General features: G+C 36.8%; 11 protein-coding genes across 11 annotated transcripts in view; all 11 read left to right on the forward strand.

The window, feature by feature from the left end:
• The window catches only part of TM35_000033270 (protein kinase), a gene marked incomplete at both ends in the record, with an annotated part of 3,348 nt that extends 424 nt beyond the window's left edge, over positions 1–2,924 (forward strand). The window contains one exon of the mRNA XM_029022094.1: positions 1–2,924. This exon is cut by the window's left edge and continues 424 nt beyond it. Coding sequence (XP_028886640.1) covers positions 1–2,924 — 2,924 coding nt within the window.
• Positions 2,925–4,156: 1,232 nt separating this feature from the next.
• On the forward strand, positions 4,157–5,062 carry TM35_000033280 (mitochondrial carrier protein; the record flags this gene model as incomplete). The annotated part of the gene is made up of 1 exon (XM_029022095.1): positions 4,157–5,062. The coding sequence occupies one exon, from the start codon at positions 4,157–4,159 to the stop codon at positions 5,060–5,062; it is 906 nt and encodes a 301-aa protein (XP_028886641.1).
• A 1,033-nt stretch (positions 5,063–6,095) lies between these two features.
• TM35_000033290 (Dullard-like phosphatase domain-containing protein) lies at positions 6,096–8,333 on the forward strand (the record flags this gene model as incomplete). The annotated part of the gene is made up of 1 exon (XM_029022096.1): positions 6,096–8,333. The coding sequence occupies one exon, from the start codon at positions 6,096–6,098 to the stop codon at positions 8,331–8,333; it is 2,238 nt and encodes a 745-aa protein (XP_028886642.1).
• A 4,041-nt stretch (positions 8,334–12,374) lies between these two features.
• Positions 12,375–12,989, forward strand: TM35_000033300 (AP-4 complex subunit sigma; the record flags this gene model as incomplete). Its single annotated transcript, XM_029022097.1, has 1 exon — positions 12,375–12,989. One exon carries the CDS (start codon positions 12,375–12,377, stop codon positions 12,987–12,989), a length of 615 nt encoding a protein of 204 aa, XP_028886643.1.
• Positions 12,990–13,724: 735 nt separating this feature from the next.
• On the forward strand, positions 13,725–14,600 carry TM35_000033310 (uncharacterized protein; the record flags this gene model as incomplete). Its single annotated transcript, XM_029022098.1, has 1 exon — positions 13,725–14,600. One exon carries the CDS (start codon positions 13,725–13,727, stop codon positions 14,598–14,600), a length of 876 nt encoding a protein of 291 aa, XP_028886644.1.
• A 645-nt stretch (positions 14,601–15,245) lies between these two features.
• Positions 15,246–16,619, forward strand: TM35_000033320 (putative N-myristoyl transferase; the record flags this gene model as incomplete). The annotated part of the gene is made up of 1 exon (XM_029022099.1): positions 15,246–16,619. The coding sequence occupies one exon, from the start codon at positions 15,246–15,248 to the stop codon at positions 16,617–16,619; it is 1,374 nt and encodes a 457-aa protein (XP_028886645.1).
• Positions 16,620–17,574: 955 nt separating this feature from the next.
• On the forward strand, positions 17,575–21,828 carry TM35_000033330 (uncharacterized protein; the record flags this gene model as incomplete). The annotated part of the gene is made up of 1 exon (XM_029022100.1): positions 17,575–21,828. One exon carries the CDS (start codon positions 17,575–17,577, stop codon positions 21,826–21,828), a length of 4,254 nt encoding a protein of 1,417 aa, XP_028886646.1.
• A 294-nt stretch (positions 21,829–22,122) lies between these two features.
• TM35_000033340 (putative galactoside 2-alpha-L-fucosyltransferase-like protein) lies at positions 22,123–23,778 on the forward strand (the record flags this gene model as incomplete). Its single annotated transcript, XM_029022101.1, has 1 exon — positions 22,123–23,778. One exon carries the CDS (start codon positions 22,123–22,125, stop codon positions 23,776–23,778), a length of 1,656 nt encoding a protein of 551 aa, XP_028886647.1.
• A 346-nt stretch (positions 23,779–24,124) lies between these two features.
• On the forward strand, positions 24,125–25,144 carry TM35_000033350 (uncharacterized protein; the record flags this gene model as incomplete). Its single annotated transcript, XM_029022102.1, has 1 exon — positions 24,125–25,144. The coding sequence occupies one exon, from the start codon at positions 24,125–24,127 to the stop codon at positions 25,142–25,144; it is 1,020 nt and encodes a 339-aa protein (XP_028886648.1).
• Positions 25,145–25,464: 320 nt separating this feature from the next.
• On the forward strand, positions 25,465–25,962 carry TM35_000033360 (uncharacterized protein; the record flags this gene model as incomplete). The annotated part of the gene is made up of 1 exon (XM_029022103.1): positions 25,465–25,962. The coding sequence occupies one exon, from the start codon at positions 25,465–25,467 to the stop codon at positions 25,960–25,962; it is 498 nt and encodes a 165-aa protein (XP_028886649.1).
• Positions 25,963–26,197: 235 nt separating this feature from the next.
• On the forward strand, positions 26,198–27,181 carry TM35_000033370 (putative syntaxin 5; the record flags this gene model as incomplete). Its single annotated transcript, XM_029022104.1, has 1 exon — positions 26,198–27,181. One exon carries the CDS (start codon positions 26,198–26,200, stop codon positions 27,179–27,181), a length of 984 nt encoding a protein of 327 aa, XP_028886650.1.
• Between the last annotated feature and the right edge of the window lie 233 nt (positions 27,182–27,414).

Below are 27,414 nucleotides of genomic sequence, written 5' to 3' on the forward strand. Positions count from 1 at the left end.
CAAGACATTCACTTTGTTTTAGTCATCAATACCTTTTTAGTGGAAAAAATACTACACACACTGGTGGGGTTACATCTCCTCCATCAACTGCGTCACCATCTGCGGGGGGTATGTCACCAGGACATGAATTTCATCGTTCCTCTGTTTCTTTCGGTACATCACTTAATTTTGTTCTAGGATCTAACCAAGCAGGAGCTGATGTTAGCCGAAGTACAAGTGCACTTTTTGTAAGCGGGCAATTGCATTCACCTTCAGTCTCTGCAAGCCCTTTACTAGGAGGAAATTGGGGTGGATGGCAATCATTATTAATGAATACCCCAACGAGTCCAACAACAACAGCCTCTTATGCTATGGGTGGTGCTGCACGATTACATGGAAACGCAGGTATAGTAAATGTTTCACCAGCAAGAAAAGAATTACCAATGCTTTTACAAACACTTTGTTGTTACCTAAGCCTTACAGGATCTCCTATTATCAGTACTAATATGGATCCTCCTGTGGATGCACGTAAAGGTCCACTTATAGGTGTAGGTGGATTTGCAAAAGTATATGCAGGTGTGGATTGTGTTACTGGTAGGTTAATAGCCATTAAAGAAATTAATATTGCAGAAGTTAATGATCATTCTGCATTAAATGCTATTGGAAAAGAATTTGGATTACTTAAATCATTACGACATCCAAATATTGTTTCATATCAACTTTTTGAACACAGTGCTTCACAAAAAGTATGTCGGATTGTTATGGAACTTCTTACAGGTGGATCAACTTTGGGTTTATTAGAAAGATATGGACCATTACGAGAACCTATATTACGTAGATTTGCTCGTCATTTACTTCAAGCCATAGCGTTTATTCATAAGGAAGGTATATATCATCGTGATATTAAACCTGCTAATATATTAGTTAGCCATGATGGAGTTGTGAAACTTTGTGATTTTGGATGTAGTAAACGTGTTAATGAATTAAGTAAATCAACAAGTTGTGTGATCGGAACTCCATTATATATGGCACCTGAATTTATTAAAGGTGAAGCAAATCATAAATCTGATATTTGGTCTATGGCCTGTTCACTTTTTGAATTGGGAACAGGATTACTCCCATGGCATCATGCCGGAGTTCGTGATAATCTTCCACTTATGTTTTATATTACTACTACAAGTGAAACTCCACTTGTACTGCCCCCACAGAGCGAAATGCAAAACTTTAGTCCAGAGTTTATGGACTTTATGGGACAGTGTTTCATTCGAAATGTGGATCGTCGACCGGAGGCTGCAGAATTATTACATCATCCATGGATCACTGGTAAGCGAGTGGGAACACCAGAGATTTCTTCTCCCATTCCAGGAGGAAATTACAGTCAGAATTTACACCCATGGACAGGTTCTTTGGATGAAGAAGTGTTGTGTCAGCATGAACTAGAGGATGTGGCTGCTAATATCTCTGTTGAAATGTGTAGTACATGGTTGGGAACTAACGACAGAGCTCGTTTTTCATCATCACCAGCTCCACCAGTGGTCCTTCGACAAGAACAACAACAACAGCAACAACAACAAGTGGATTTTGCTGGAAGACATGATGAACTTTTACAACATACACTTGAACATCATCCATTAGATTCACAGGCAACCACAACGAATAGTGGTTGTCCGAGTCCTGCGGTGAGTTCACGTTGTGGAGGTTTAGCTCCTATAAGTCCAACCATCTCCTTGGATGCGGCATTACATGATAACTTTAATTATACCGTTCCATTGGGGTCATCAGCTGGATGTTTCGTACTTCCATCATGTAATTCACCAGCCACACCACTGGTAACACCACAGTATTTACGTATTAATGCAGATGGAAATCTCGATTTTGCTGTTGCTGAAGAAGATTTGGTGGAAATGGGAGTTGATGGAGATGACCTTTTTGCAAGTTCTTACCGACAACAATTTAATCGTACACCAAGTTTCAGTCTTGCATTTGGAACTGGTTCTCCTGTTGGGAGCGGGGGAAATACGTTTCAGTCATCCTCACAGCAAAACCATCTTCATGTTAGTAGTAGTACTAATAATATAACTAATAGTAATGCTAATACTAATAGCCATTCTTTAGGGCGTAGTCCAGCTGGACGACGTACTCAACGTGTTTCTATGGTGCGTGATCAAAGTCTGTCATTAATTTCAGGATCTTCGTTTGCCTCCCGTGGTGTTTCTCCATCCCGTCGCTCACAAGCCGCCTCAACAGCTTCTTTAACCACATCGCAACAACTTCCAAGTCTGTTAGTGATGGCTGGTTCAAACTCTTTCCAACCAGGTGCCTCTACAAATCATAGTAGTGACGATGCCGCAGGAGATAAACAAGGAGTTCCTCTATCTGCTTCTACTTCACGTCTTCCAGATGGTGTTAAACTTGATGGACATGGACGTTTACATATGTCACTTTCTGTACCTGCTGGAACGGCTGAGCGTTCTGTTAATATAGCGCTTAGTATTGATCCTGAGGATGTACAGTGCAAGATGATTGATCAGCGTCCAAGTTATGTGGTTTCACTTAGTGAGGATGTTAAAACACAACTTACAGCGAAAATGTATGAGTTAGCATCTAGTGAATCAAGCAGCCCAAGAGATGGTCAAATGAGTGAAATGATGCATGGTCCTCGTCGTGACTATTCTCGCAGTACATATGGAACTAGTAGTATGTGTGTCTCACCCAAGTCGGTATCACCATCTATTTCACCTGCACGTCGTTCATTCGGAACTGGACCTTATATGCGATACTCCCCACGACAAAAACGAGGAAGTATTGGTAGTCGTACTGGAGGTGGTAGAACTCCTGGAATGTATGGAGGCAGTAACACTAATAATAATAGTCCAGTTGGTTCAAGCATATCTGTAGCACATTCATCGTCAAATGGAGGTAACAAGACACCACCATATTTGTAGTATTAATCCTCTAGAAAAAAAAAAAAAAATAGTATTTGTGTTCTTGTTGTTATTGATGATGATGATGTTGTTCTTCTTTATCTTATTACGAATATGGGTAATAGAGTAACGAATCCCATGACGGAATGTATGTATGTAATTATGATTTCTTATTTTTATTTTTGCTATTTTCCTTCATTTGCTTAGTAATGGAAAGAGAAAAGAAAAAAAAAAAAAGAATTGAAGAAAGATGAAATACAAAAATGAATGGTATCTGGGAATATTTAGACATGAGAGAATATATAATTATAATTTTTATGGGTAAGTGAATTATTATTGTCATTTTTATATTTATGATTTGTATTTCATTTTTTTTTTTTTTTTCACAGAAGAAACGAAAGGAATGGAAGGGAGTAATGTGTACTTTTTCCTTCTTTATATACATTTACATATATATAGGTGAAAAAATTATATGATAATTATACATTTTTATATACGAAGAATTTTTCTGTGACAATGTGATTTGTACATTTTTACCTCTCTTCTGTTTTTTGATTTGCCAGCCAACCATCGTTACGATGAACGTTGCATGTATCCTTTTCTTCTTTCTTGGTCGCATACAGAAATATCTAGTAATTTTTTTTTCTCTGTTGACCATTTGTTATAATGGGCGAGAATATGAACAAAATGAACATAAAATATGATACTATTAGTAAACATTTCCCTTAATGAAACTTGATATTGCATAATGAAAACAAAAAAAAAAGGGATTTGTATTGTTCATAAGAACATATATATATAGATATATATATATTCTTAATTTTATGATTGTTTTTCATTTTTGCTTCTGTTTCCATTTGCTTTTTTTCTTTTTGTGCGTTTGGCATAGGATAGGAAGAGAATGCGCGGTAGTGGGGAGCACGTTTACCTTTGTTTCTGTCGTTTCATATGTTTTTTTTTTTGTTTTTCTACCGTAATCTTTTCTTTTTTTTTTCATATTCCCTTTCAGAAACTTTTTCCATGTGCGATTCGTTTATTACCGTTGGATTATACTCACTTTTCTTTGGGCAATGCTAGAACCCCTTATTTTTGCATTTCTATCCGTCTATCTATCTACCTGTCTTGTTGTTGTTTTTTTTTTTTTCTTTTTTGTTTTTCTTCATCATCTTTAGAGAAAGGAGAAATTGTGCATTGACACAAACCATAAACACGCGTCAGGTAATAATTTACACACCTCTCCAGATATTACACGAATGGACTCTTTTGTTGCCGGTGCCGCAGCCGGTCTTGTAGTGGATCTTACACTTTATCCTATTGATACTATCAAGACACGTCTGCAGTCCAAACACGGCTTTCACAACGCAGGAGGGTTCCGTGGTGTCTATCGTGGTCTTAGTGCTGTTGCTGTTGGTTCCGTGCCTGGTGGGGCGGCGTTCTTTTTTAGTTATGATCTCACAAAGAAGGGACTGTTGGGATACGGTGGCCGCAATGGGGAAGAACCAAGCGCGATGTGGCGTTTTACCTCTCAGGCTATTGCCGCAATGACAGGTGAAACGGCAGCGTGTTTAACTCGTGTACCTACGGAAATGGTAAAACAACAACTTCAAGCAGGTCATCATCATAGTATATATCGTGCTCTTGTACACATTACACATCATGTACCAGCAGATACTCCACCTGAACAAGTTCCCAAACGGATACGCTGGCGTGGTCTTCCTTATCTTTTCATGGGAACTCCTATTATGTTACTACGTGAGTTACCCTTTGCGGTAGTGCAAATGTCGTGTTATGAAGGTCTCAAGGCATCACTTCGAACAGAAGAATATCCACAATTTCTTCCCTTTTGTGGAGCCTTAAGTGGAGGTATAGCGGCATTTCTCACAACACCATTAGATGTACTGAAAACACGCATCATGCTTGGACAAGTTGCGCATACAAAAGGAGCCGCGGCTTCACCACTTCGTGGATTCGCTGTTGTACGTGCGGCATTTCATGAGTTACTGCACGAGTCGCCGCGGGTGACGGACAAGTGGGGACCGGCACAACGTTTCTTTCGTGGAGTTGTACCGCGGGTGATGTGGATTTCAATAGGCGGAAGTGTTTTCTTTACAACATATGAGACCGTACGGCGTGCTTATCGTGCGATTACCACGTTCTAGGCATTGAGACGGTGTAGATAATATTAAAAATGCATCACGTTTTTTTTTTTTTTTTTCTTCTTTTTTTTTCTTCTTCTTCTTCTTCTTGCATTTCCAGCTATACTGTAAGAATAGAGAAGATATGTGAAATGATGCTGGTTTTTAAATATGGGAGAAGAGCTATGTGGAACAGTTAAAAGGGGAAAAGAAGAGATGGTTTCCTTTTTTTCTTTCTTTTGTTATTCTTGTTATTGTATTTGTATGTGTGTGTGTGTGTGTGTGTGATGAGGGAGGATGAAGAAAGGTAGTGGCAATGTAAAACCATTGGAGTTGTTGTGCACTCGAAAGATATTATGGCAAATATAGTTTGTATTTTAATTTCGAAGAATTGACAAATACAACGGAAAAAAAAAAAGAATAGAAAAAATAAAATGAAAGTAGAAAGAAATCCACATGGGGTTGTACATGCTCTGTTTCCATATATACTTATATTTGTGATGATGATCACTACTACCACTGCGTGTGGCTTTAACGGGGTCTAAAATGTTCTTTTTATTCGTTGTAATTGTGTTCAGGCCTTTCTCCCATGGTTAAGTTGTAAGAAAAAGAAAATGAGATGGGTGAACAACACAGAGAATAGTCTCTATCTATATATAAATAAAGGAAATTAACCGCGTTTACGAAGAAGACAAAGGAAAAAAAAAAAGGGCTTAAAAAAAGAGATGACTTTAAAATGTGTTATCTACAGGGTTTTTTTTTTTTTTTTCGGTGGGGGGTGGGGGAATATATAATCTGTATAATATATATAATATAATATGTATTCGTTTTGTAATGTATGCATCGTTGTGTTCATATTCCTTTTATATGCTGTAAAAGCTCCTTTCTTCAATTTATTTATTTATTTATTTTTCCTTCTTATATGTGTTTTCTTTCTTTATATTCCCTTCCAAAGACAGAAAAGTGGTAGGAAAGGCGAGAAGTACGTTTGAGGTAAAGTGAGAGTTTAGAAGAAAAAAAAAATTAGAGAGGAAGAGCTGGCCATCTATAGTAGGTCATGCGTCGCGGTAGTAATGAAAATAGTGGTGATAACCCCAATCCTGTTGGTCATCGGCAGCACCAATATCATGCTGGTTCTCAACAAGGACGTTTACCAATAGCGCCATTGTCGTCTGGTTTACAACCTGAGTCGGGTGTAACTGAAAACTTCCAACAAATATCTAATGTTCCAGTTTCCATAGAACAACAGGAACGAAATGTGGCATCTGGTTTTCATTCGTCCCAGCAAGAGCAGCAGCGTCATCATTATTATCACCATCATCATCATCATTATAATAATAATATTTATCAGCGTCAGGATTACCGTGTGCAGCAATATTCTATGGGAGCTTCTTCCTCTACAGAACACAACCGGAGACAAGCGGCAACTAACATATTTAATATTCATTTGGGTTCAACATCTGCTATGACTCTACCAACATTAGGCTTTACAAGCACTTCGCAAACGTTGTTGACTCATCGTGGATCAGATCTTCCCATACCAACGATACAGAGAGATTTGTCCCCATCGCTTCTTTCTTTCGCTAGTGGTGTTGTGAGTGACCAGAGAGGTAATGCTAGGATGGAAAGACCAACTATAATCTCGGTACAACCACCTTTATCTCCGTTTTCTGGTAAATACATTCAACCACGAGAACAACAACGTTTATCTGCAATTGTCCAGCATGATCAACGTGAAAGAGGACGTGGTAGTGAAACAGTTAGAACGGTACAACAGGATATTTCTTCTGGTATTTCCAATATTTCGGCTGAAAGTATTGTATCTACAGAAGTGTGTTATATGAGTAATATTCCCCATGAAGGGGTTCAATATCCACAACAACAACAACAATACGGACAAGAGAGGCAGCCACATTTCAGGACCAGTCCGAGCAATGCAGTGAATATCTCTCTTGGTACTTCCCTTTCAAGCGACGTCACGGTAACTCATCCTCATTCTCCCTCTTTCCAGTTAACTCAACAATTGAGGAGTATAGGAACAGGAACAGGAACAACAACAACAACAACAACAACAACAACAACAACAACTAGTGCAAGTGGTAGTAGTCCTTACAACTATGATCCTCGTCCTCGTGAAACCTCTGGTGGTGTGATCCCTACTGCTCAGCGTGGGATGGTGATGATAGGAGCAGGGAACACAAGGTCACTTGTTAGCCCTGTGGCACTCAGAATGTCTGAACAGGATGGGGTGGAAACCACAACTAGTATGAGAAGGACGGAATGGAGTCAGCATCCACATCTACCATACCCACAGCAACAAACCCAAAAAATGGTTGCATGGGGTCCTTCTTCAACTTCACAAAGTACTGCAACATTTTCCTCAGAAGGATTACCCCTTGGCACCGAATCACCAATTGTTTCTTCACAACCCTCTGCTCCTCAAACGACAATGAGTATAGGTGAGATGGCTATGTATAATTTACTTCCCCCACAACGTCCGGAACATGTTGGTCGAGCGACATGCTGCTTGGATCTTGATGATACCTTAGTTCACACCTTCATAAGTCGTCCATATTGGTGGAATCCGGCAGACAATCCACTCCATTTTGAGATAGATATTGATTGTCCTGAAGAGTATGAAAATGACCGTTTTGGTCCTTCGCATTTCACAGATACCAGTAGTGATGGTCCTTCTCCCCTCGGCACTAATGTGTCCCCTCTCCTTTCATCAGATCAGGAGCGGCGGGGAGAGGAAAATAGAGTGCATTTACGGCCTCGTGAGAAACTTTATGTTTGTATTCGTCCATATGCAGTAGAACTTATTCGTTCTTGTTTAAAAATTTTTGAGGTGGTTTTCTTCACTACAGGAACAGAGGAGTATGCCCAACAAATTTTTGATCGTATAGAACCAGAACGTGCTGCATATAGACTTTACCGACATCATTGCACAAGAATAGGGGAAAATAGCTACAAAAAGGATCTTTCACTCCTTGGTCGCTCGCTGGATCGCATAGTTTTATTTGACGATCGCGGTCCAGATGTAAGTTTCCAATCACGCAATGTTCTCTTCTGTGAACCTTTTATTCTTGAACATGTTGACGATGTATACGATCGTGTTACAAATGATAATGATTTACTTGGATATATTCCGTTTCTCGAGATACTTGGGAGGCTTCCTGCACCGAGAATGTTAATGGCTTTGATTGATTACCAAGAGGTGATGAGTTCGAGGATGAACAGAGAAATTCGGCGACATGTGCACGAGGAACCCGAAGCCGCTGCTCAGAATCCGTGAGTCTGAGAAAACTTTGGGGTGGTGGTGATGGGTCTTCGTTGGACGACTCAATGTATGTGGTGTGGGAGAGCGAGAATAAAAGATTTGAGAAGAAGAAGAAAAAAAAAAAAAGAACGATATTACCCAAACAGTGAGTTGATCGACGCGGCAGGGGTGGGGGCAAAACAAATAAACTATAAAAAAAAAGTTAACAAAAAAAAAAAAAAAACGGAAAATGTAAGGAAAACAAGAGTAAAGATGATGCACTTTTGTGGTCTGCGAGAACAGACAAGATATGCAGGGATTTCACTATCCTTCCCTCCATTAATGAATAACCAACGATATGTAGGTGGGAATAAAATAATAATATCTCGGTTTCTGCTTTTGAACGTGTATATGTATTTGTTTGTATAATTATGTATCTTTTTTTCTTCTTTGGGGTGGGTGGTGATGGTAGTTGAGTCGGATCAATTAAGAGCAGAAGTGTTTGAAAGGAAATAAAAAATAAAACATATAATGCATGGTATGCAGGCGCATGTATGCAGACATATATGTTTATATATATAATGTCTAAAGGGGGTTGATTATGAAGTTTGCTACCTTTCTATGCAGAGGGGTCCGAAAAAAAAAAAAAAAAAAGGAAAAAAAAAGACGGTCGTCGTGGAGAATACATCCGTATGTTGTATAATTTTCACATCTCTGTGGTGGTTTTAAATAAAAGAAATTAACCACATGAGTTGCTTTAATTGCGTTTCTCTATCACTTATTAGTGTACTTCATTCTCCGACGTATTGTCTTTTTCTCCCATTTTTGTTTTTATTTCCATCTGCTCATTAATTGACAGTTGCTGGCGAATATGTGAGAGTGAAAACGAGTAGCTGAAGGGGATGGGAGAGTAAAAAAAAGAGAATTAGATACTGATTTTACTTAATTGTTCGTTTTTTTTTTTTTTTTAGTTTTATGTGCGTTATGGTAATGTTGATATTGTCTCTCTGATTGTTACTCTAATGTACCCCTCTCTTGGTCTACGTGTCTCTCTCGTTCTTGTAATTTTATTGTTATTCGTTTTCGTGTCACGGCAGCCTTTCTTAATTCTCTACAATGTTCTTTATTTCCTAAATAGCTTTTTTTGGTGTATATATACGTGTATGGATATAATTTACTCTGTTGATGCTCATTGTGTTGATGCCGAGATTAGTATTTTTTCCCTGTCACCAAAGAGCAGAAAAGTATGATTGGGTAAAAAAAAAAAAAAAAAATGAGAGAGAATGGCGGTCGAAAGTAAATTGATAGGACCTTCTATTAGGATATAGATACTTGGTACTGTCATAGTTTTTGGCATAACCCCTGTATTAATATTATTATTATTATTATTATTATTATTATTATTTTCACTTTTGCAGCGATGAGGGAGTGACAGAGGAATATATCATATTCTGTATTCACCTATTCTATCAGTATCTCTCTTTCTTTCTGTGTGTGTTTGTGTCTGTGTGTCTCTGTCTTTTGTGAGTGAAGAATAAATTATAGAAAACGGAATTGTGTAATTGGGCTTATTGGTGTTTTTGTTATTGATATCGCCATTAGTTGTTTTTCTTTTTCAAAAAATTTTTGTGGGTTTTAGCCCATTTCAACGATTCCTTACCTCATAAAGGTATGGGAGAAATAATCGTTGATTCTCCACACGCTCAAACATGAGCATATAAATATATATATATATATCTTTGCTTGTCAGTTCCAGACATGCATATATGTGGGGGTTCTTTTGTTTTTTAGTGACAATCATAACTATTTTATGCGTGTTTCAACAACATTTGTACTCTTTTTTTTTGCTCTATTTCCCTCTATTTTTCTCATTATATGCTTTAACGTTTTTAATTACTTTTTTTATTTTTTCTTTTTTATGTGTTACTTTCCTAGTGAGAGAATATTTTGTGTGCTTCGTTTGTCTGTTTTTCAACACTTTGACACCTGATATCTCGTATCTCTTGCTGTTGTTGTTTGGGAGTTGGTGGTATTCACAAATGTCCGACATGTGGACTTTGGAAAAAAAAAAAAAGCCGGGAGTGAGAAGAAAATGGAATTCCATGTGTACCATTGTATTTCTTCATTTCCTTATTGTGTTTTGATGTGTGTACCCCTTATCAGTAGGTTCACTTTGGGAATGTGTTTTATTTGTTTATTTGCGTCTAAAACGAGTATATATATATATATATATATATATGAGCTGTGGCATTTTTTTTATTATATTTTTTACCTCTGATGGGTGATGGGGGTTTCGCAGTTTGTTTCCTTTTTTTTTTTTATGATTTGTTGTTCTTGAGAAAGTTTTTACCCTCTTTACTTTCTTTTTTTTCCTTTTTTTTTATATGTATGTGTGAGTGTGCTTTTGGGAATGAATGGAGGGAGAAGGATTGGTTTGTTTATCATCTTGCTCTCATTGGTCAGGGATGACATCAGCAGTTCCCAATACGCTCATTTACTTAATACTTTTCTTCTTATAACCACTTTCCGCTCTATCCTCTCTCCTTTTTTTCTCTTTTCGATTCTCTCAGTTGTTTCTTCGCCTGTTTTTTTTTTTTTTTTCACTATTGTTATTTATACAGGCAAGATTAAGAATCATATTATTCTCATTTCCACCTTTTTTTCCTTTTCATTTGCTGACTACAAATATTAATAGTTTCATTATTATTACAATGGCAAAAGCTACATATAATAATTAGGTATGTATACACCTATTTATGTAGATGTTGCTTTTTCTATTTAGAAAGACGAATGGGTGGGAAGTCGGAAATGTCGAAAGAACGAAGAAAAACGGTTGGAGAAGGTGAGAAAGTTTATTTGAATGAATTGGTGGGATAGTGAATTATTTTGTATTTCTTCCGTTTAGGTGAAAACATATGATGAGTTCCTCTAAAAGTATGATGTGGAGTGAGAATGCTCTGAGAGTTGATTTGTCAGTGGTAGGTGTAGTGTGTTTCTTTTTCCTATTTCTTTGCTAAGAAAGAGTGTTCACTGTTGTTACTACTTGGTACTATTATTAATACTAGTATTGTATATTTTATCTTCAGTGAAATATGTCTCTCCAAGTACATACATGCGTAGATAGCCATATCCACACGAATCTATATATGGGTGCACACTCACACATTCAAACATATATCTGGTCTTTTTTTTTCGAGTAGTTTCACCACCTCTTGTATTATGGTGACAACTCAAAACGTAGTTCTGTATATATATATATATATATATATATATATATATATATAATAGTCCGCGTGTTTGTCCTTATAGGTATACTTGGTTAGATCCTTATATTGAGTTCATTCACTTTTTTTCCCTTTCTTTTAACATCGCGGTTGGACGTAGAGCTGTTTTTCTCTGTGTGTCAATGTAAACCACACTTACGTGGGCAGACGAATATGGCGGCCAACCACAATATCTCGGGAAAGACGGAACCCGTATTTATGTTTTTTTCATATATTCTTCTATTTTTTTTTTTTTTTTTTCGTTGATGTTGTTGTTGTTTTTCTTTTTTTTCCTGGCGCGTGTTTATTTTTCTCTTTTTTCTTTTCTTATTTTTGTGGTTTTTTTTTTTTTTCGATTCGCTTGATTACAGAGGGACCGTTTGGTAACTCTTTCCGCTGCCGTACATGCGCAAATGCTGCATTAATTGTATCATTTATTTTTCTTATTACCTTATTGGTTAGGGTTTATTTTATTTTTTTGTATTCTTAAGTGGTGTTATTTCCTTCTCTCATTCTTATTCATATGAATTGTTGTTGTTGTTTTTTTCCCCCCTTTTTTTCTATCCTTCTTTCCTCTTCTCTCTTGTGTCTTGTAATGATAGTAATAGGAGTGTTTGTTTTGCAAGAAAAGGAGCTGAAGTGAAACCCATTCGTTTGGGGTTCCTTCGTAATTGACATTATTGGTCGTTTCACTCTCTTATCATAGTAAATTCATATATTTATATATTTATTTATTTCTGGTATAAACGTATTGGTGTTAAAGTACACGTCAAACTATTTTATACATTAATTATTTACAGTAAAAATTAGGTGAATGGCAATCGAGTTTATTCTCCTTGTAAACAAACAAGGACAAACACGGCTGGCGCAGTACTCTAGTTTCTTACCTATTGTAGAACGTACGGCTCTTGAGGGAGAAGTTGTGCGAAAGTGCCTACAACGACGCGATGTGGATTGTAATTTTCTTGAACATCTACGCTATAAACTTGTGTATCGACGATACGCTTCACTCTTCTTTATCGTTGGTGTGAACAACAAACGTGCAGCCCCAGCGGCTCTACAGGCCCCAACCACTACAACAACAGGAATAGCGGGAGTTCCCATCTCTAATAGCACTACACCCACTGCTGCTGCAGCTGCAGTAACAACAACCTCAGGAGGAGGAGGAGGAGGAGGAGGAGGAGAAACAGACGCTGGGGAAGATATTCTTCAAGAAGGAGAATTGGCGATATTTGAGTTTATTCATTTGCTAGTAGAGACATTTGATAGATACTTTGAAAATGTCTGTGAACTGGACGTTATGTTTAATGTCGAAAAGGCCCATTTCATTTTGGAAGAGATGCTCGTCAATGGCGGTATAGGGGAGACGAATAAGATGTTGATTCTTCAGTCACTGGTGTTAATGGATAAAGAACCTCGAAAAGTGTAGTTCAGTTGTTTGGGGAAGTCGAATTAATACAGAGAGAAATCTTTTCGCAACTTATTAGTTGAGACCATCACGGTTTGTGTATTTTTCTTTCGTGATGATGATACAATCTCCCTCCCTAGTGGTTACTATCGTTTTTCTTTTCTTCTTTTTTTTTTCTTTTTGGCTGATCTTTTGATGCAGAAAGAGTCGAAAAGAAGGGAGAGTTTGATTGCCTGAGAGTGGGAGGTAGAGAAGGAAAATATCTTGAAATGCTCCGTTTTTTTTTTTTCCTTGTTGTTCTCTTCTTTTTGCTCTGGAGCAATTAATCGCTTCCTTTGCTTGATATATATATATATATATATATATATATATATATTGTGAGATAATGTTGTTTATATCAAGTATTATTTTTTACCCGTTTCTTCTGTTTTTGTTGTGTTCTTAATAAATAAATAAAAAAAAGGGCAAGACAAGAAAAGGAAAAGTCAGGTATATTGTTTTTTTTTTCTTGTTTTTTTTTCTTTTCTCTTTGTGTGTGGGTGATAGTGGTAGTGGTGGTCTTTGTATTTGACCCCTAACCTTGTATAGTGTTCTTGCTTCCCTACACACATTAAGAGGCAACCATACATACATACATCTCTCCATATATATATATATATATATATATATATAGTCTATACTGAGAAATTATAAAACGCACGTGGAAAAGAGACAAAAAGAAAAAGAAAACAAGCATATTCTGTAAAAGTATAAAAGATGGTAGTGACACAGATTGGCGTTCGAACCGCCAATGATAAGGAGGAAGAGGCCCGCGAAAAGGCCCTCATGGAGGCCATCGCAAAAGAGAATGAAAATCCTTTTCAACAAGCCGCACAGGCAATCTTTGGCCTTGCTGGGAACTTGTATACCAATTATTTGTATACATCTGGTACACTGCTCCTCCTATGGACGTGGTGGGGACTTTATCCAAGTTACGCACGTTTTCGACACAAACACATTATGCGTTTTCGACGACGACGACAAGGGGAGGTGCGTCGGGCGTTGTTTTACACACGTCATATACCCAAATGGGATAAGAAGTATCTTCAGCGTATCGAATTGCCAGAATGGTCACGGGAAAGAATACCAGCAATGCCGAAATCCTTTCTGAAGATGGATACATCATTACATTCATCATCCCTGACACCAGTGCAGAATAATGCTGTCAGTGCCTCAGAACTCTCATCAGCGATTGCACACGAGAGTGGTAATAACGATTTCACCCCACTTGTTACTGCACGGACCTCAGCCGCTGCCACTTTTGCCGGTGCGGCCTGCGCCAAATCCGAGGGAATTGTCATGGCTGGCGTTGATGCCATTAATGAATCCCTTCCACATGATGCCGCAGACGTGGACGTCCACGCGCTGCAGCAACAAGTACGGGCGTTATTACAACATGCACACACAACTGTAGTGCTGCGCGAGACACACGCGACGCGGCTGTCTGTGCCGTTGGGCCGTGAAGTGTGGTGGGTCGCAGCGGATGAGGCGCGACGACGGCGTGAGTGGTGGTTTTGGATGCAAATTCTTATAGTGGCTCGCGTACTGCAGGACCTTCTAGAGATGCCAGAGATGCCAGACCTTGTCCAGTAAGGTTTATCTATCTATCTATATATATATATATATATATGTTTTTCTGTTAGGATGTGTTGTGTATTTATGAGTGTGAGAGGGTGTTATGCATATTTGGGGTGTAGGAGAGGCGACGTAGTTTGAGGAAGATTTTGAATGGAATTAACGTTGTGTCGAGGGTTACGTACACACACACACACAAAAAAAGACATGGGTGGTTTCTCTGTATATATAAACCTTGTAGAAAAAAAAAAAATAATGTATAGGTGAGATAAAGTTTTTTTCCTCGCTTTTTTCTTGTCTTATTTTTTCTCTTTTTTTTTTTTTTATCTTTTATATATACTTGGATTACTACAACTTTTTATTTTTTATTTCGTCATTCTATTTTTCTCCTTAACTAAGCTACATAAAAGGGAAAAAAAAAAAAACAAGAACAGGAAAGTGAAAAGGCAAGAATTTTGGAAAGAAAAAGTTTTACAAAAGTTTTTTTTTGTATTTGTTTTTCGTTTCATTATTTGCGAAAACGTAAAAAAGGAAAAATAATAATAGGGGAGAAAAAAAGAAAAACGTAAGCAGACGATAAAACAAAACAAAACAAAACAAAAAAAAAAAAAAAAAACACCCACAGCTGTCAATACATATACATATATATACATATAAATCCATATGTCGGACGAAGCTTCTAATTCTCACAAGTTTTGGAATACACAGCCGGTGCTGCAGCCTGGCAGTAAAGGGGCGGATCGTGTAGGACCGTTGGAGCAGCAACGGACTGTTGAAGAAGTTTCCACAGATCCACTTCCTGTTCCATCAACATGTGAGTGGTGGACACCAAACATGGAGGATGAGAATGACATGCATGCCATTTACGAACTATTACGTGATAATTATGTGGAGGATGATGATAGTATGTTTCGTTTTAATTATCAGGAATCTTTTCTTCGTTGGGCACTCACACCACCGGGGTATCATCCATCATGGCATGTGGCCGTTCGACGTAAGCGTGATCAGATGCTTTTGGGTTTTGTCTCTGGTATCCCTATTACTATGCGTATGGGTACCCCAAAACGTATTTTGAATAAGAGGAACAAGGAGACTCAAGAAGAAGGAGAAAAAGAACAAGAAGAGAAGGATAAGAATGAAGATTATCTTGAACCTCGAACTATCTGCGAAATCAATTTTTTGTGTGTACATAAATTGCTTCGTGATAAGGGTATGGCTCCTATTTTAATTCGAGAAGTGACACGTCGGGTGAATTTGTGTAATATCTGGCAAGCCGTTTACACCGCTGGTAAGATGTTACCAACACCTTTTTCCACAGGTCGGTACTTCCACCGTAGCTTAAACTGTGAAAAGCTAGTGGATATTCGCTTTAGTGGATTACCGGCTTCCTATAAAAAATTCCAGAATCCAATGGCCATGTTAAAAAGACTTTATCAAGTACCTAATACACCCAAAACTCGTGGATTACGTCCTATGGAGGCAAAGGATGTTCCTCAGGTGACGAAACTACTGCGTGATACTTTAGCCACTTATGATGTTGCTCCTGTATTTAATGAAGAGGAAGTGGCGCATTACTTTTTACCACGCGATGGGGTTTTAATTACATACGTGGTAGAACGTGAAGTGACGGGTGGTGGTAGCAGTAATCAGAAGGACCATACTCATTCTGGTGCTGTAGGAACAACTTCAGATGATACGAAACAAAATAAGGGAGAATCTAAACGGGTCACAGACTTCTTTTCATTTTTCTCTCTTCCGTCTACTGTCATTGGCAATAGCAAGTACAATATGTTGAACGCAGCATATGTGTATTATTATGCGGCCACAAGTGTTCCCTTGTCGCAGTTAATGAGTGACCTCTTAATCATTGCAAACCAAAAAGGTTTTGATGTCTGCAATTGTGTTAGTATTCTTGGAAATGGTTCTTTTGTGGAGGAACTTAAGTTCGCCTTAGGTGACGGTAGTCTGCATTATTACTTTTATAATTGGGCATATCCAAATGTGGAACCATCTGATGTTGGCTTATGCATGTTGTGAGGAGCTCTGTAGTATGTATTGACTTCTACAGGAAACTTATGGAAGAGAGGCACAACTGGAAGTTGAAGAGGGAATAGAGAGAATTACATGTGCAGATGTACATGTACACACACACACACACACACACACACACGAAACCCTCCCGAAAAAAAAAAAGTAAAACGAAAAAAAAAAAAAAAAGAATAACCCTGGAAGAGAGAAAAGTAAAAGAAAAAGAAAGAATAAATAACAAGAAAGAGGTGTAGAAGAGAGAAAGAAGGGTTTACTAAGAAGATGAAGAGCAAGAGAAATGAATAATATCTATATATGGGCATTCTCTTGTGAACTTCTATAAGATTTAAAAGAAAAAACGCTTATTACCCTGACTCTTGCTCAACTTTTTTTGTGGTTACTTTCAAAAACAAAAAAAAAAATATTCATTAGAGGGATGCTGTTTCTTTCTTAATACCCTCATGCATGCAAATATGCCAGCAAATACATTGGTGGATGTCGCATGAGTGTATTCAAGTAAAGGTAAGTGCGGGTTTCCAGGAAATAACTTTGTTTTCTGGGATGGTAATTGCACTTTGTGATGAGGTTGTGATACGTGGCTTTGTATCTTTAGTATACCCTTCTATTACTGTAAAAAAAAAAAAAAGTACTGTGAATCTGTTTCTTATTTTTTTTCTTGTACATATGCATACAGCCAATACATGATTCTATTTTTTTTTTTTTTTTTTCTTTTCTTTTTCTTCTTCTTTCCAAAGGTTGGGTGATAGGCTGGGTTCCCAACAGCACTGCAGAAATAAGATCTAAACAGAGATACCAAGAAAAAGAAAGAGAAAAAAAAAAGGCAAAAAAGTAGAGAAGAGATAAGGTATTCTTCTTACTTCTCCTCTCCCCATATTTCCTATCCTATCCTATCCTATTCTATTTCCTGTACACAACTTTCTTCTTTCCATCTATCCCTGTGTGAATGAGTGATAACGAATATGATGAGACACCTTCTCCTGTTGCTACAGTGATTGTACGACGACAGTGTTTTCCCCGTGTTCCACCCGAATTACTGTTAAGAGAACACGCGGCAAGATTTCGTTTGACGGGTCTCACGATGGCATCACTATTAGAAGCCGTTACTCCACGTGTGTATAGTGCCGTACCGCCTTTTGTGGCACAGACAGATCTTAGTGGTGAAGTCAATCACGAGTTTATTGATGTTTTACTAAAGGAAATGAGGAAAATGCCAACAGTTTCACGGGAAAATATTAAGGAATCAAGTATTACAAGGAGAAAAATTCCTCACGAAGAAGAAGATGTGAAAGGACCTTTAGGAACAATAAAATCGCATCCTAAATCATTAAATACTACACTTGGAGAAAAAGTGAATGTACAAGATGATGATGATGATGTACCATTTATATTTGAAGAAGCTAGTCCCTCTCGCATCACTGCCACTGGAATTGTAAGAAGAAAAGGTATTGTGGTTGATACGGCAGATACCAGTGGAGAGAGTATAAGTAATCCTCGTATGTCTACTAAACTTGAAACAACCATACATGATTCTGAATTAGAGGAACGTGAAATTTTATGGGGATATGATAGTGGAGCAGTGGTACATGTAACTTTACGAACCTTTGCTCTTGATCTTCAGGTATTACGACAATATGAAACTTTACAGCCAATGAGTCGTCGTCGCCGTCGTAGTAGTACTACTAGCCCAATACAAGTTGATGGGAGAGAAGGAGATATCAATGAAGACGCCAGTTATTGTTCTAGTAGTATACTATTTGAGAGAGAAGGTTCTACTGTAAAATCTGGAAAAGATGCAGATGAACATGATGATATGATTGATATTATGAAAGAACGAGCCCCATATGGTGTTTCACTTTTAGGATATCATCCTGTTGGACCTGTTTGTTGTTTAGTGTATGATACTATTAATGATCTTGCCATTTCTGGAGGAGCTGATGGTTCATTATTTGTATGGGATTTACATCAACGATATAGAGCAGGATATCGAGACCGTCATGTAAATGAAGAAGAATTACGACAAATGCGTCCCACACAACAATTCTCTACATATGTTAAAACACGAAGACTCATACAACGTCTTCGTTATGCTCATAATGGTGCTATTAGTACTCTTTCGACTCACTGTGAATTATTACTTAGTGGTGGTGTAGATGGAACTGTAAAAGTGTGGCAAATTGAACAACCACACATTCGTCCTTTTTCCTCTGGACCACCACAATATGTTGAAAGACAAGTTTTTCGCTGCCGTGGATGGGTTAGACACATTTGGTGTGCTTCTGAACGTAATGTACAGGGTGATGATATATATATTACTAGTGAAAGTGGTGATATTACATGTCTTAAAGGTTCTACAGCTTCACAACAGCCAATTGTACAATCTCCACGAGGACGACATAATATTCTCTTAGATGCTCTTCGTAAATCAGGGAGTCCAATCATCCCTCCCTATATTGGTAGTAAGAGACGGATTAAAACCTCTGTACAGTTTCCAACACTTAACTCTCTTGTAAAAGCAAAAAAGAATGAAGATGAGGGTATACTTCCAGATTTATCACCTAGCGAAAATAAAGCGTTTAAACTTCTTAATAAGGGTCTTATTTCACGAGCCCTGCGTAAAACTCGAACATTACAAACTATCAGTGAAGAAGCACGTTTGGTAAGTACCGTTGGTAATAGGTCTACTGTTCGAGAAGAGAGTACAAGCGCTATTACAAGAATTATACCTCTAGCAGAGCGTAATCTCTTTATTACTGTAGGATATAGTTCAATAGTACGATTTCTTGATATGAGTCGAAGAAGTTTAGCAGGAGTAGTAGAACATCCTTATCTTTCTGCTGCACGTGAAAAGGGTAAAGGAAAAGGTAGTGGTAGTGGTAATCATCAGCCAAATTCAATGAAAAAAGAATCAAATGATGGAGATGGTGAAGATGTACAATTTAAAACAAATAAAAATGGTACTTCTCTATTGGCTAGTTTTGGTGGTACTTCTCATGGTCCAATATCTGGTAAGAATGAAGCATTGCGTTTTATTGATGTCTTGTACGTTTCATCTTGTGATTATCTTATTTTATTAGATAATCGTAATACTGTTTTTGTATGGGATTATGCTGAAAAGAAAATATTGACCTCTTGGGTTGTTCCTCAAATGAATGAAGGTGGAAAAAATAACGTGGCTTTATCTCTATTACCATGTGGTACACGTCATTATGAAAATAGTTTTTTTCGTAGTAAGAATCGTATACAACGTCGAACACTTTATAGGCCTCAACGACGTATAGCCTGTTATTATCAACGTTCAAATGAGACGGAAAGAGATGTTAACATAGATGATGATTTAGCAGGTGTTATTAGAATTCCATTCTTTGTTGTATGTAGTAAGAGTTTAGAGTTATGTGATGTTGTGGTGGAATCTCACGCACGATTGGAATTTCAAGCACATCAAGATAACATTGTTGGAATCTTTATTCGTCCAGATCCTCTTTCATCACCTCCAAAGGATAATCATATGAAGAAGGAAACTTCAGTAAAAGCTGCTATTGTTGTGGAAAAATCTGAATCTCTTATGAAAGAAACATTAGCTACCGCAGATAATACGACTGATAAAAAAAGTGAATATAATGAAGAAATTAGGAACCCTAATGTTGGTAGTGAAAAAGGTGAGACAAAGTTACATAATAACCAAGATATATCTCTACGATTTCAAAAGTCATTTGGTAAAACAGAAGATAGTAATCGTCTTCGTGTCTTATCTTGTTCTGTAGATGGTACTATTCGTTTTTGGGGAAATATGTTTGAACCACTTCGTTCATTTGATCATAAATCAATTGCTAAGAAAAATGCAAGATATTGTACAACTACTATTCATAAACCAGTTTCATCTGGTGATACAATTTCCCCTTTTGATGCACCACCTCGTATCTTAAAAGATAAGAGAACAGGTGAAATAATTGAGGTTGAAAATGATGGTTGTGATGATACAACAAGTTTTTATTATAGTTCTCGCTGGAATTTAGCTATAACTGGACATGATGATGGTAGTATACGTTGTTGGCCTTGTAATCAACAAATGATAACATTTGTATGGCATAAACGAATTCATCGTAATGCAGTTTCTGGACTTGTGGAAGCTCGTATTGGAAAGACAGAGAAACAAAGACGTACAGAAATTCTTCAAGGGAAATCTCTTGTAGATGTTTCTGGTCATAAATTTATTGAATTACTTGCCACTGTATCGTATGATGGGTATTTAGCGGTGTGGGAACGACCGGAACAGGCAAAGATGCAGTTATTTGCACGTACTCGTGTGAGTTCGAATGAGTTACTTTGTGTGGCTTTTGAAGAAATAAATGAATTATTTATTGTGGGTGATAATAGTGGGGCAGTGAGTTCTTGGAATGCACGGGATTTGGAACCACGATGTAAAATCCCTTCACGACCAACATCACCCTGGCGACCAGTCACCACAACCAATTTCGCTTCAACAATCTCTAACATCTCCCCATCAGGTACGAGAAGTGATGATGGTAGCGCTGTTAGTTCTATAAGAACAAAACGAGTTGGACATAAAGAGGCGGTGACGGCTCTTCTTGTGGATGGAAATCTCGTTTTCTCCGGTGGTGAGGATGGACGTGTTTTTCTCTGGGATCTTAACTTTGGAGTTCTAATACGGGAATACTTTCTTCTTCACGACACAGAGGCTATTGGAATACACCGACAACGTCGAAAGAAGGAAAGTATTCCAAAGATGTATGATACCGCAATGTATAGTAATGAGAGTAATTCTCGTATCATTAAAACTACTAATCCAACTATGGGGGAAGAAAATATGCCGCGGTTTTCAAGTGAAAATGTTACTTGTATTGTTTTATTAAAACGTCGTCGCGGTGATTTTCTAGTTGCTACCCGTGAAGGTTGGATTTATCACTTTAAACAAAATGAATCTTATCCTTTTTCTACATATGAGCATAATTCTTCTATTCGATGTATGTGTGTTTTACAAGAAGGTTGGGAAAGTGAAGAAGAAGAAAGGGAAGCAAAAGGAAGAGATAATTATGTAGGAAGAAGTTCAGAGAGTAGAAGTGTGGAACTTACAGGGCTTTTTCTTCGAACCACTGATCTTGCATTTGAAGTGGCCCTTGGGTGTGAAAATGGAAAAATAGCTGTAATAAGAGAAGCTTATTTTTCAGCTACTGTGTGATATTATCTTTTTTTTTTTCTTCTTCTTCTTTTTCTTTTTCACCTTTTTTCTTATTATTGTTTGTTTCCTTCTTTATATGATGTGGAAAGATGGTGTGCGTTTTTTTTTTTTTTTTTTACAGTCTATCCGCTAATGGGGATGGGATGGGAAGAAGAAAAAGAAAAAAAAAATACTATTTCTTTTTTCTCCCTTCTGATGTATTTTGTAATATGAATTTTTTTTTCTCTTGTTGTTGTTTTTCTTTTACTTGCAAGTAATTCCACACACACTCATACACACTCCTTAAGTATATAAATGAAAGAACGAGGACGTGGTATTATCGCAAGGCGAACTTCTATTAGGACATGTACACGTCTTCGGGTATTATGTTTTGTTTGCATATTTTCTTTATGTGCATCCATGTGGATAATATCATCCAACACAATAGAAATGAATGAATTAAGAAAAAATCACACAGATACCACCTTTCATCATTGGATGGATTCCTATGTGGAAAAAGCTTCTATGATTATAAATGATCTAGATGATTCTTTACCGAATACTAGCGATGGAAATAGTAGCGAAAATAAAAATTTTTGTAATATTATGGTAAACTGGGTATGGAAAGAAGTTATTCCTTTTCGTTATAATGATGAATTTAGAGAAGTTTTACTTTCACACCGGAAAAGACATTTAGCAGTTTCTAATGGTCAACCAGAGATTGGTCAAAAGTATATTATTTGGTCTCTTAGTGGTGGTTTAGGTAATCGTATTCAGTCTTTGGGTAGTATTTTCATAGCAGCACTCTTATCTAAACGTGTACTTTTAATGAAAGATTGGTTTACACCGTTAAGATCTTCAAAGGCATCACCAATTAAACCAACATTATTACCTTTTGTAAATAGTGGGAATAAAATAGAAACATTTCGTTATGAAAATCTACGAGAGTTATTTTGGTTTTCTAATAATGAGAGTTCTCCTCGTATATCTAATGAATTTATGTTTTGTGGTTTATTCCCTATGATGTCCCTTAAAGAGTTTGAGGAAATGTATCCAAATGAGTTTAGAAAGCATGAAAATACAAAAGAAGTAGAATTATATAAAGATAGTCACGTAAAAATAGATATACGTGCTCGTCATGATAAGAAATTAAATTTATGGAAACATTTTGCTTGTACAGATCCTGAAAGTCATGAAATTGATTTTTTTTCAAAACAAAAGTTTGTTTACATTTGGACAAATCAATATTTTCTTCCTCTTTTTTATGTAAACAAACGAACAAAGAATATAATAAATAATTGGTTTTCAACAAATCCCTTTAGATCTATATTGCCTTTAATTTTTCTTCCTTCACATCCTGTTATGTTTCGTGTTTTGCAAACTATGAGGTTAAATCCTTTTTTAAAAAAACGTCAGTTTGTGGGAATGCATATTCGATCATTTAGACGAAATGAAATTTTACATCTCGTGAAATCATTTTCTTATTGTGTTAATCGTTTAATTGATGAAAGTAATTCTTTACAGAATTTCTTCTTAGCTACTATGCATAGTACGGTAAAAACATATTTTAATGATTTACCGTTAAAAGGAAAAGCCAAATTCTTTACAATTGAATCTGCGCAAACTACAGATGAGCAAAGTACTGGACAAGGTTCAGTTCAAGAGTGGGAAGCATTGACAGATGTAGTATTATTATCGTTATCGAAACATCTTTTTTTATCTCCATCTTCAACTTTTGGTTTTCTTGCTGCTGCTGCTGGGGAGATTGAATCTATTACTATTGTAAACACAAAAGAGTCATTTAATCATTTGAAAAAAGATATGTGTTCAGTACTAGATGGGAATATAGTTGGAGAACCTTGTTTTGCATCTTGGTTTAGGCTAGACTCCATAGGGCATCGTCGTCATCAAATTGGATGTGAAATGGATGAAATGCCTGCCTGGTCGCTTAAATGTGGAACTAATGGATAATAATGTATAATTTGTTTCTTTTTTTTTTGGTGGGTTTTTTTCTTTTACTTATTTGTATTATTTGCTTGTTTTTTTTTTTTTTTTTTTTATTATTATTTATTTTTGACGCCTTTGCTTTCTGTTTTTTTTTTTTTTTTGTTCTTTTTTATGCTCTATATATTTTTTATGATGTCTTTCTACTTGTTTTTGTGTGTATATATGTGTATGTTTCCTTTATGAATTTTTCTTTTTTTTTTTTTTTTCTTCTTTCATATTTCTTCATTCTATTTTAATATTTATTTATTTATTTATTTATATTTCTGTTCAATCTTAATATTAGGCCCAATAGTGTTTACCTCTAAACAAGATGGAACTGGAGGCCACTACAACAGCCACTATGGAGGAATCAGTGGATCGTTTCCAAATGGTGCGAGATCGACTGTTTGATGTTGACTACACTTGGTACACTATGCGGGCTGAAGAGAATCATTTATTATACGGTTCCTCATTAACTAGACGGCCTATTGATCGATATAAACCTCCAGAGAGAAAATTTTTTAAATGCTTTTATGATTCCTTTAGAGAACGTGATGATAAGTATCATTTATCTCTTCTGTATGATGTTATTGCAAAGGAATCCTTAGAACGAGCCACATTGAGGAGTTATGAAAGTGAGGAATTTAGTTCAATCGCTCGCCATGCTGGAGAAGTTATGCGAGTCCCGCAGTGGTGTCGTTTTTATTTTAATAAACTTCCCGTTATTGAAGCTGAAGAGATGGAGCGGCGAATGATTAAAAGTGAATTTTATTCCATGTATCTTGAGGCGGTGACTGTATTAGAGATTTTACACCGTCGAGTGATCTTATTTACAGAAGAGCCGGCAGCACGAAATAGTATTGTAGCTGCAGAGACGCATGATTGGATTGAGTGTCGACGACAGCAAGTAGAACGGGAGCGACAAGAAGAATTAGAGGAAAATGCAAGAGAACGTAAACGTCTTTTACTTTATCATGATTGGAAGAAAAAACAAGAATATCAAATTTTCTTATTTGAGCAAAGTGAACAGGAAGAACGAATGGATGTAGAAAGACTTCAACGTCTTCATATTGGTACATGGGCACAACTTTTTCATGCTGAACTTAAAGAAGCACGTTATCATCAATTAAAGTATCAACTAAGACAACGTTTATTGAATGCTGAATGTAGTCGAAATATCATGGCAGAAGAAGCCACAGAAAGATCATCCATTATGCTTTTACAAAAAGATCAATTTCGTACTCTGGAAGCGGAGGAAGTAAAGAGTTTTCTTTGGACTAGGCGTCATATGATGGTGAATGAGGCTGTAGAGGGTGAGCGTTGTGGTAATTTGACCAAAACAGTAATGTAAAGTAAAAATTATGTTTGCAAGAGATGTGACTTTGATGAGAAGTATGGAAACTCAAGTTTATTCCTATTTACTTTATACATACATATGTACATATATATATATATATATATATATGTATACAAAATCATAAAACAGAAAGAGAATAATAATAATAATATGATGAAAATATTTTAAAAGTAAATGTTATGTGTCGTGTTGTTCTTTATTTTACTTTTTTTAGTTCTTGATCTTGTTCTTGTTCTCTCCTTTCTTTTACTTGGTTACTATAATATATATGGTTACTATAATATTATTATTATAAACTGTTAGGGCTCGACAGGATGGCGGCAATACCAAATCCCTTGTCTTCTTCAAGTGATGTCTTGTCTTCCCAATTAAAAGGTGTTCGCGCTGAGCCTGGTGCATTAGTGTCGTTCCGCGACTCCCCAGCGTTTGAAATGGTAATGCGACTTAACCAGCGACACAAGGGAAAACTTGTTGCTGCTGTTCTTACAAATAATGAATCATGCGATGGAAGTAAAAATCCTTCTGATGCTCAAGTGTCAAAGAAAGAGGATAAATCTGCAGTGACACAGAGTAGTAATAATAGTGGTAGTGGTAGCGCTGAGGAACCGCGATTGATATTTGTTCCTGAGGCGTATGAGTTTTTTCTTGATAATGAGATGCAGAAATGGTTAGATCCATTTCATGGTCGTGGAGAGACCCAAAAACAGAAAAAACGTCGCTGTGAAGAAAATGAATACAGTAGTGGGGATGATGATATTATGGATGATAGTGATGGTGAGGGTATGAATTATAGCTCTTCATCCTCATGCTAATCTTCTTTTCCTCACTGTTGTTGTGTGTTTGTGTGTGTTTGTTTACTTTATTTTTTCTTTCTTCAGAAAAAGAAAGAAAGAAAAAAAAAAAAAAAAATGGACCCTTTACGTATCTGATATCAGTGATAGATGCGCACATGCACCTCTTATAATGTTATTCTTATTTATTTATTCATTTATTTATTTATGTTCTGCTCTTGAATATAAGGAAGATAAAGAGAAACAAATAGCAATCATGGTTGTCCAACGTGATCGCACGCAAGAACTGTATACACTCTTTGAGAGTACAAAACATATGGGTGGATCCGGTCTTCACGATGGGGTTGGTACTACACAAGCGGAGCAACTTCCACTTCGACCGCATGGAGGTTTACATTCTAGTAGTGAGATTCAACTATTTAATCGTTTTGCACAGGCCTTCTCAACCGATTTGGCCCGTGTCTCAGAGACTATTATGCGGTTAACAAAACTCACACAGCGTCAAAGTGTTTTTGAGGATCAGTCTTCGGAGATAACGGGACTCACACAAGTGGTGAAGTCATCTTTACAACGACTTCATACCGATTTGGAAACACTTGAGGAACTTAAAAAACGTGCATTAGAGGCACAGAAGTTAGCTGCAGCCAAATCCAGCGGTGGAGGATCTATGGAATCACACAGTTTATGGGGTGGAGGCAGAGATGCAGAATCTTTAGTTCGAGCCTCTACTAAACATACAGATACGGTTGTAGAAACATTAAAAACACGTCTTGCACGAACTGGGCAACAATTTCGAACAACACTTCAACAACAAACAAGGTCAATGAAAGATAATGCTCAACGACGTCATTTGTTTACAACAGGTGAACGACCACAAACTTTTGAAAGTGCTCTATTTCAAGATCAAGAACAACATCAACTTCAGCAGCAACAATTAATGACAGGTTCAAGTAATGTACAGTACTATAAACAACGAGCTGAGGCAGTACGAGAATTGGAAGCCACAGTTGTTGAAGTAGGTGAATTATTTAATGACTTCTCTCGTCTTGTGCATGAACAAGAAGAAGTTGTTCTTCGTATTGACACTGATGTAGACACTGCACTGCGACATGTGAACGCAGGAAGTAATGAATTAATGCGATATTTGGCAAACCTTAGTTCAAACCGTGGTCTTATACTAAAAATATTTGGTGTACTGTTCTTTTTCTTGATGTTCTTTGGATTTGTTGTTGTTCGATAAGTGTTGATATTCCTCTGAAGCATGAAAAGTAACTCACAGACTTGAATCTTTTGAGTTTCTTTTCATAGGTGTTCTTCTTATTGGTATCTTATTATTATTATTATTATTATTATTATTATTATTATTATTATTATTATTATTATTATTATTATCTCTTTTGCTTTGAAAAGACTCTTGAGAATGAGAAGACAAAGGTAAAAAAGAAAGAAGAAAAAATAAAAGAAAAAAAAAGA

This window comes from Trypanosoma theileri (genome assembly GCF_002087225.1).
Source record: "Trypanosoma theileri isolate Edinburgh chromosome Unknown TM35_Tth_3_V1, whole genome shotgun sequence".
Taxonomy (NCBI): domain Eukaryota; phylum Euglenozoa; class Kinetoplastea; order Trypanosomatida; family Trypanosomatidae; genus Trypanosoma; species Trypanosoma theileri.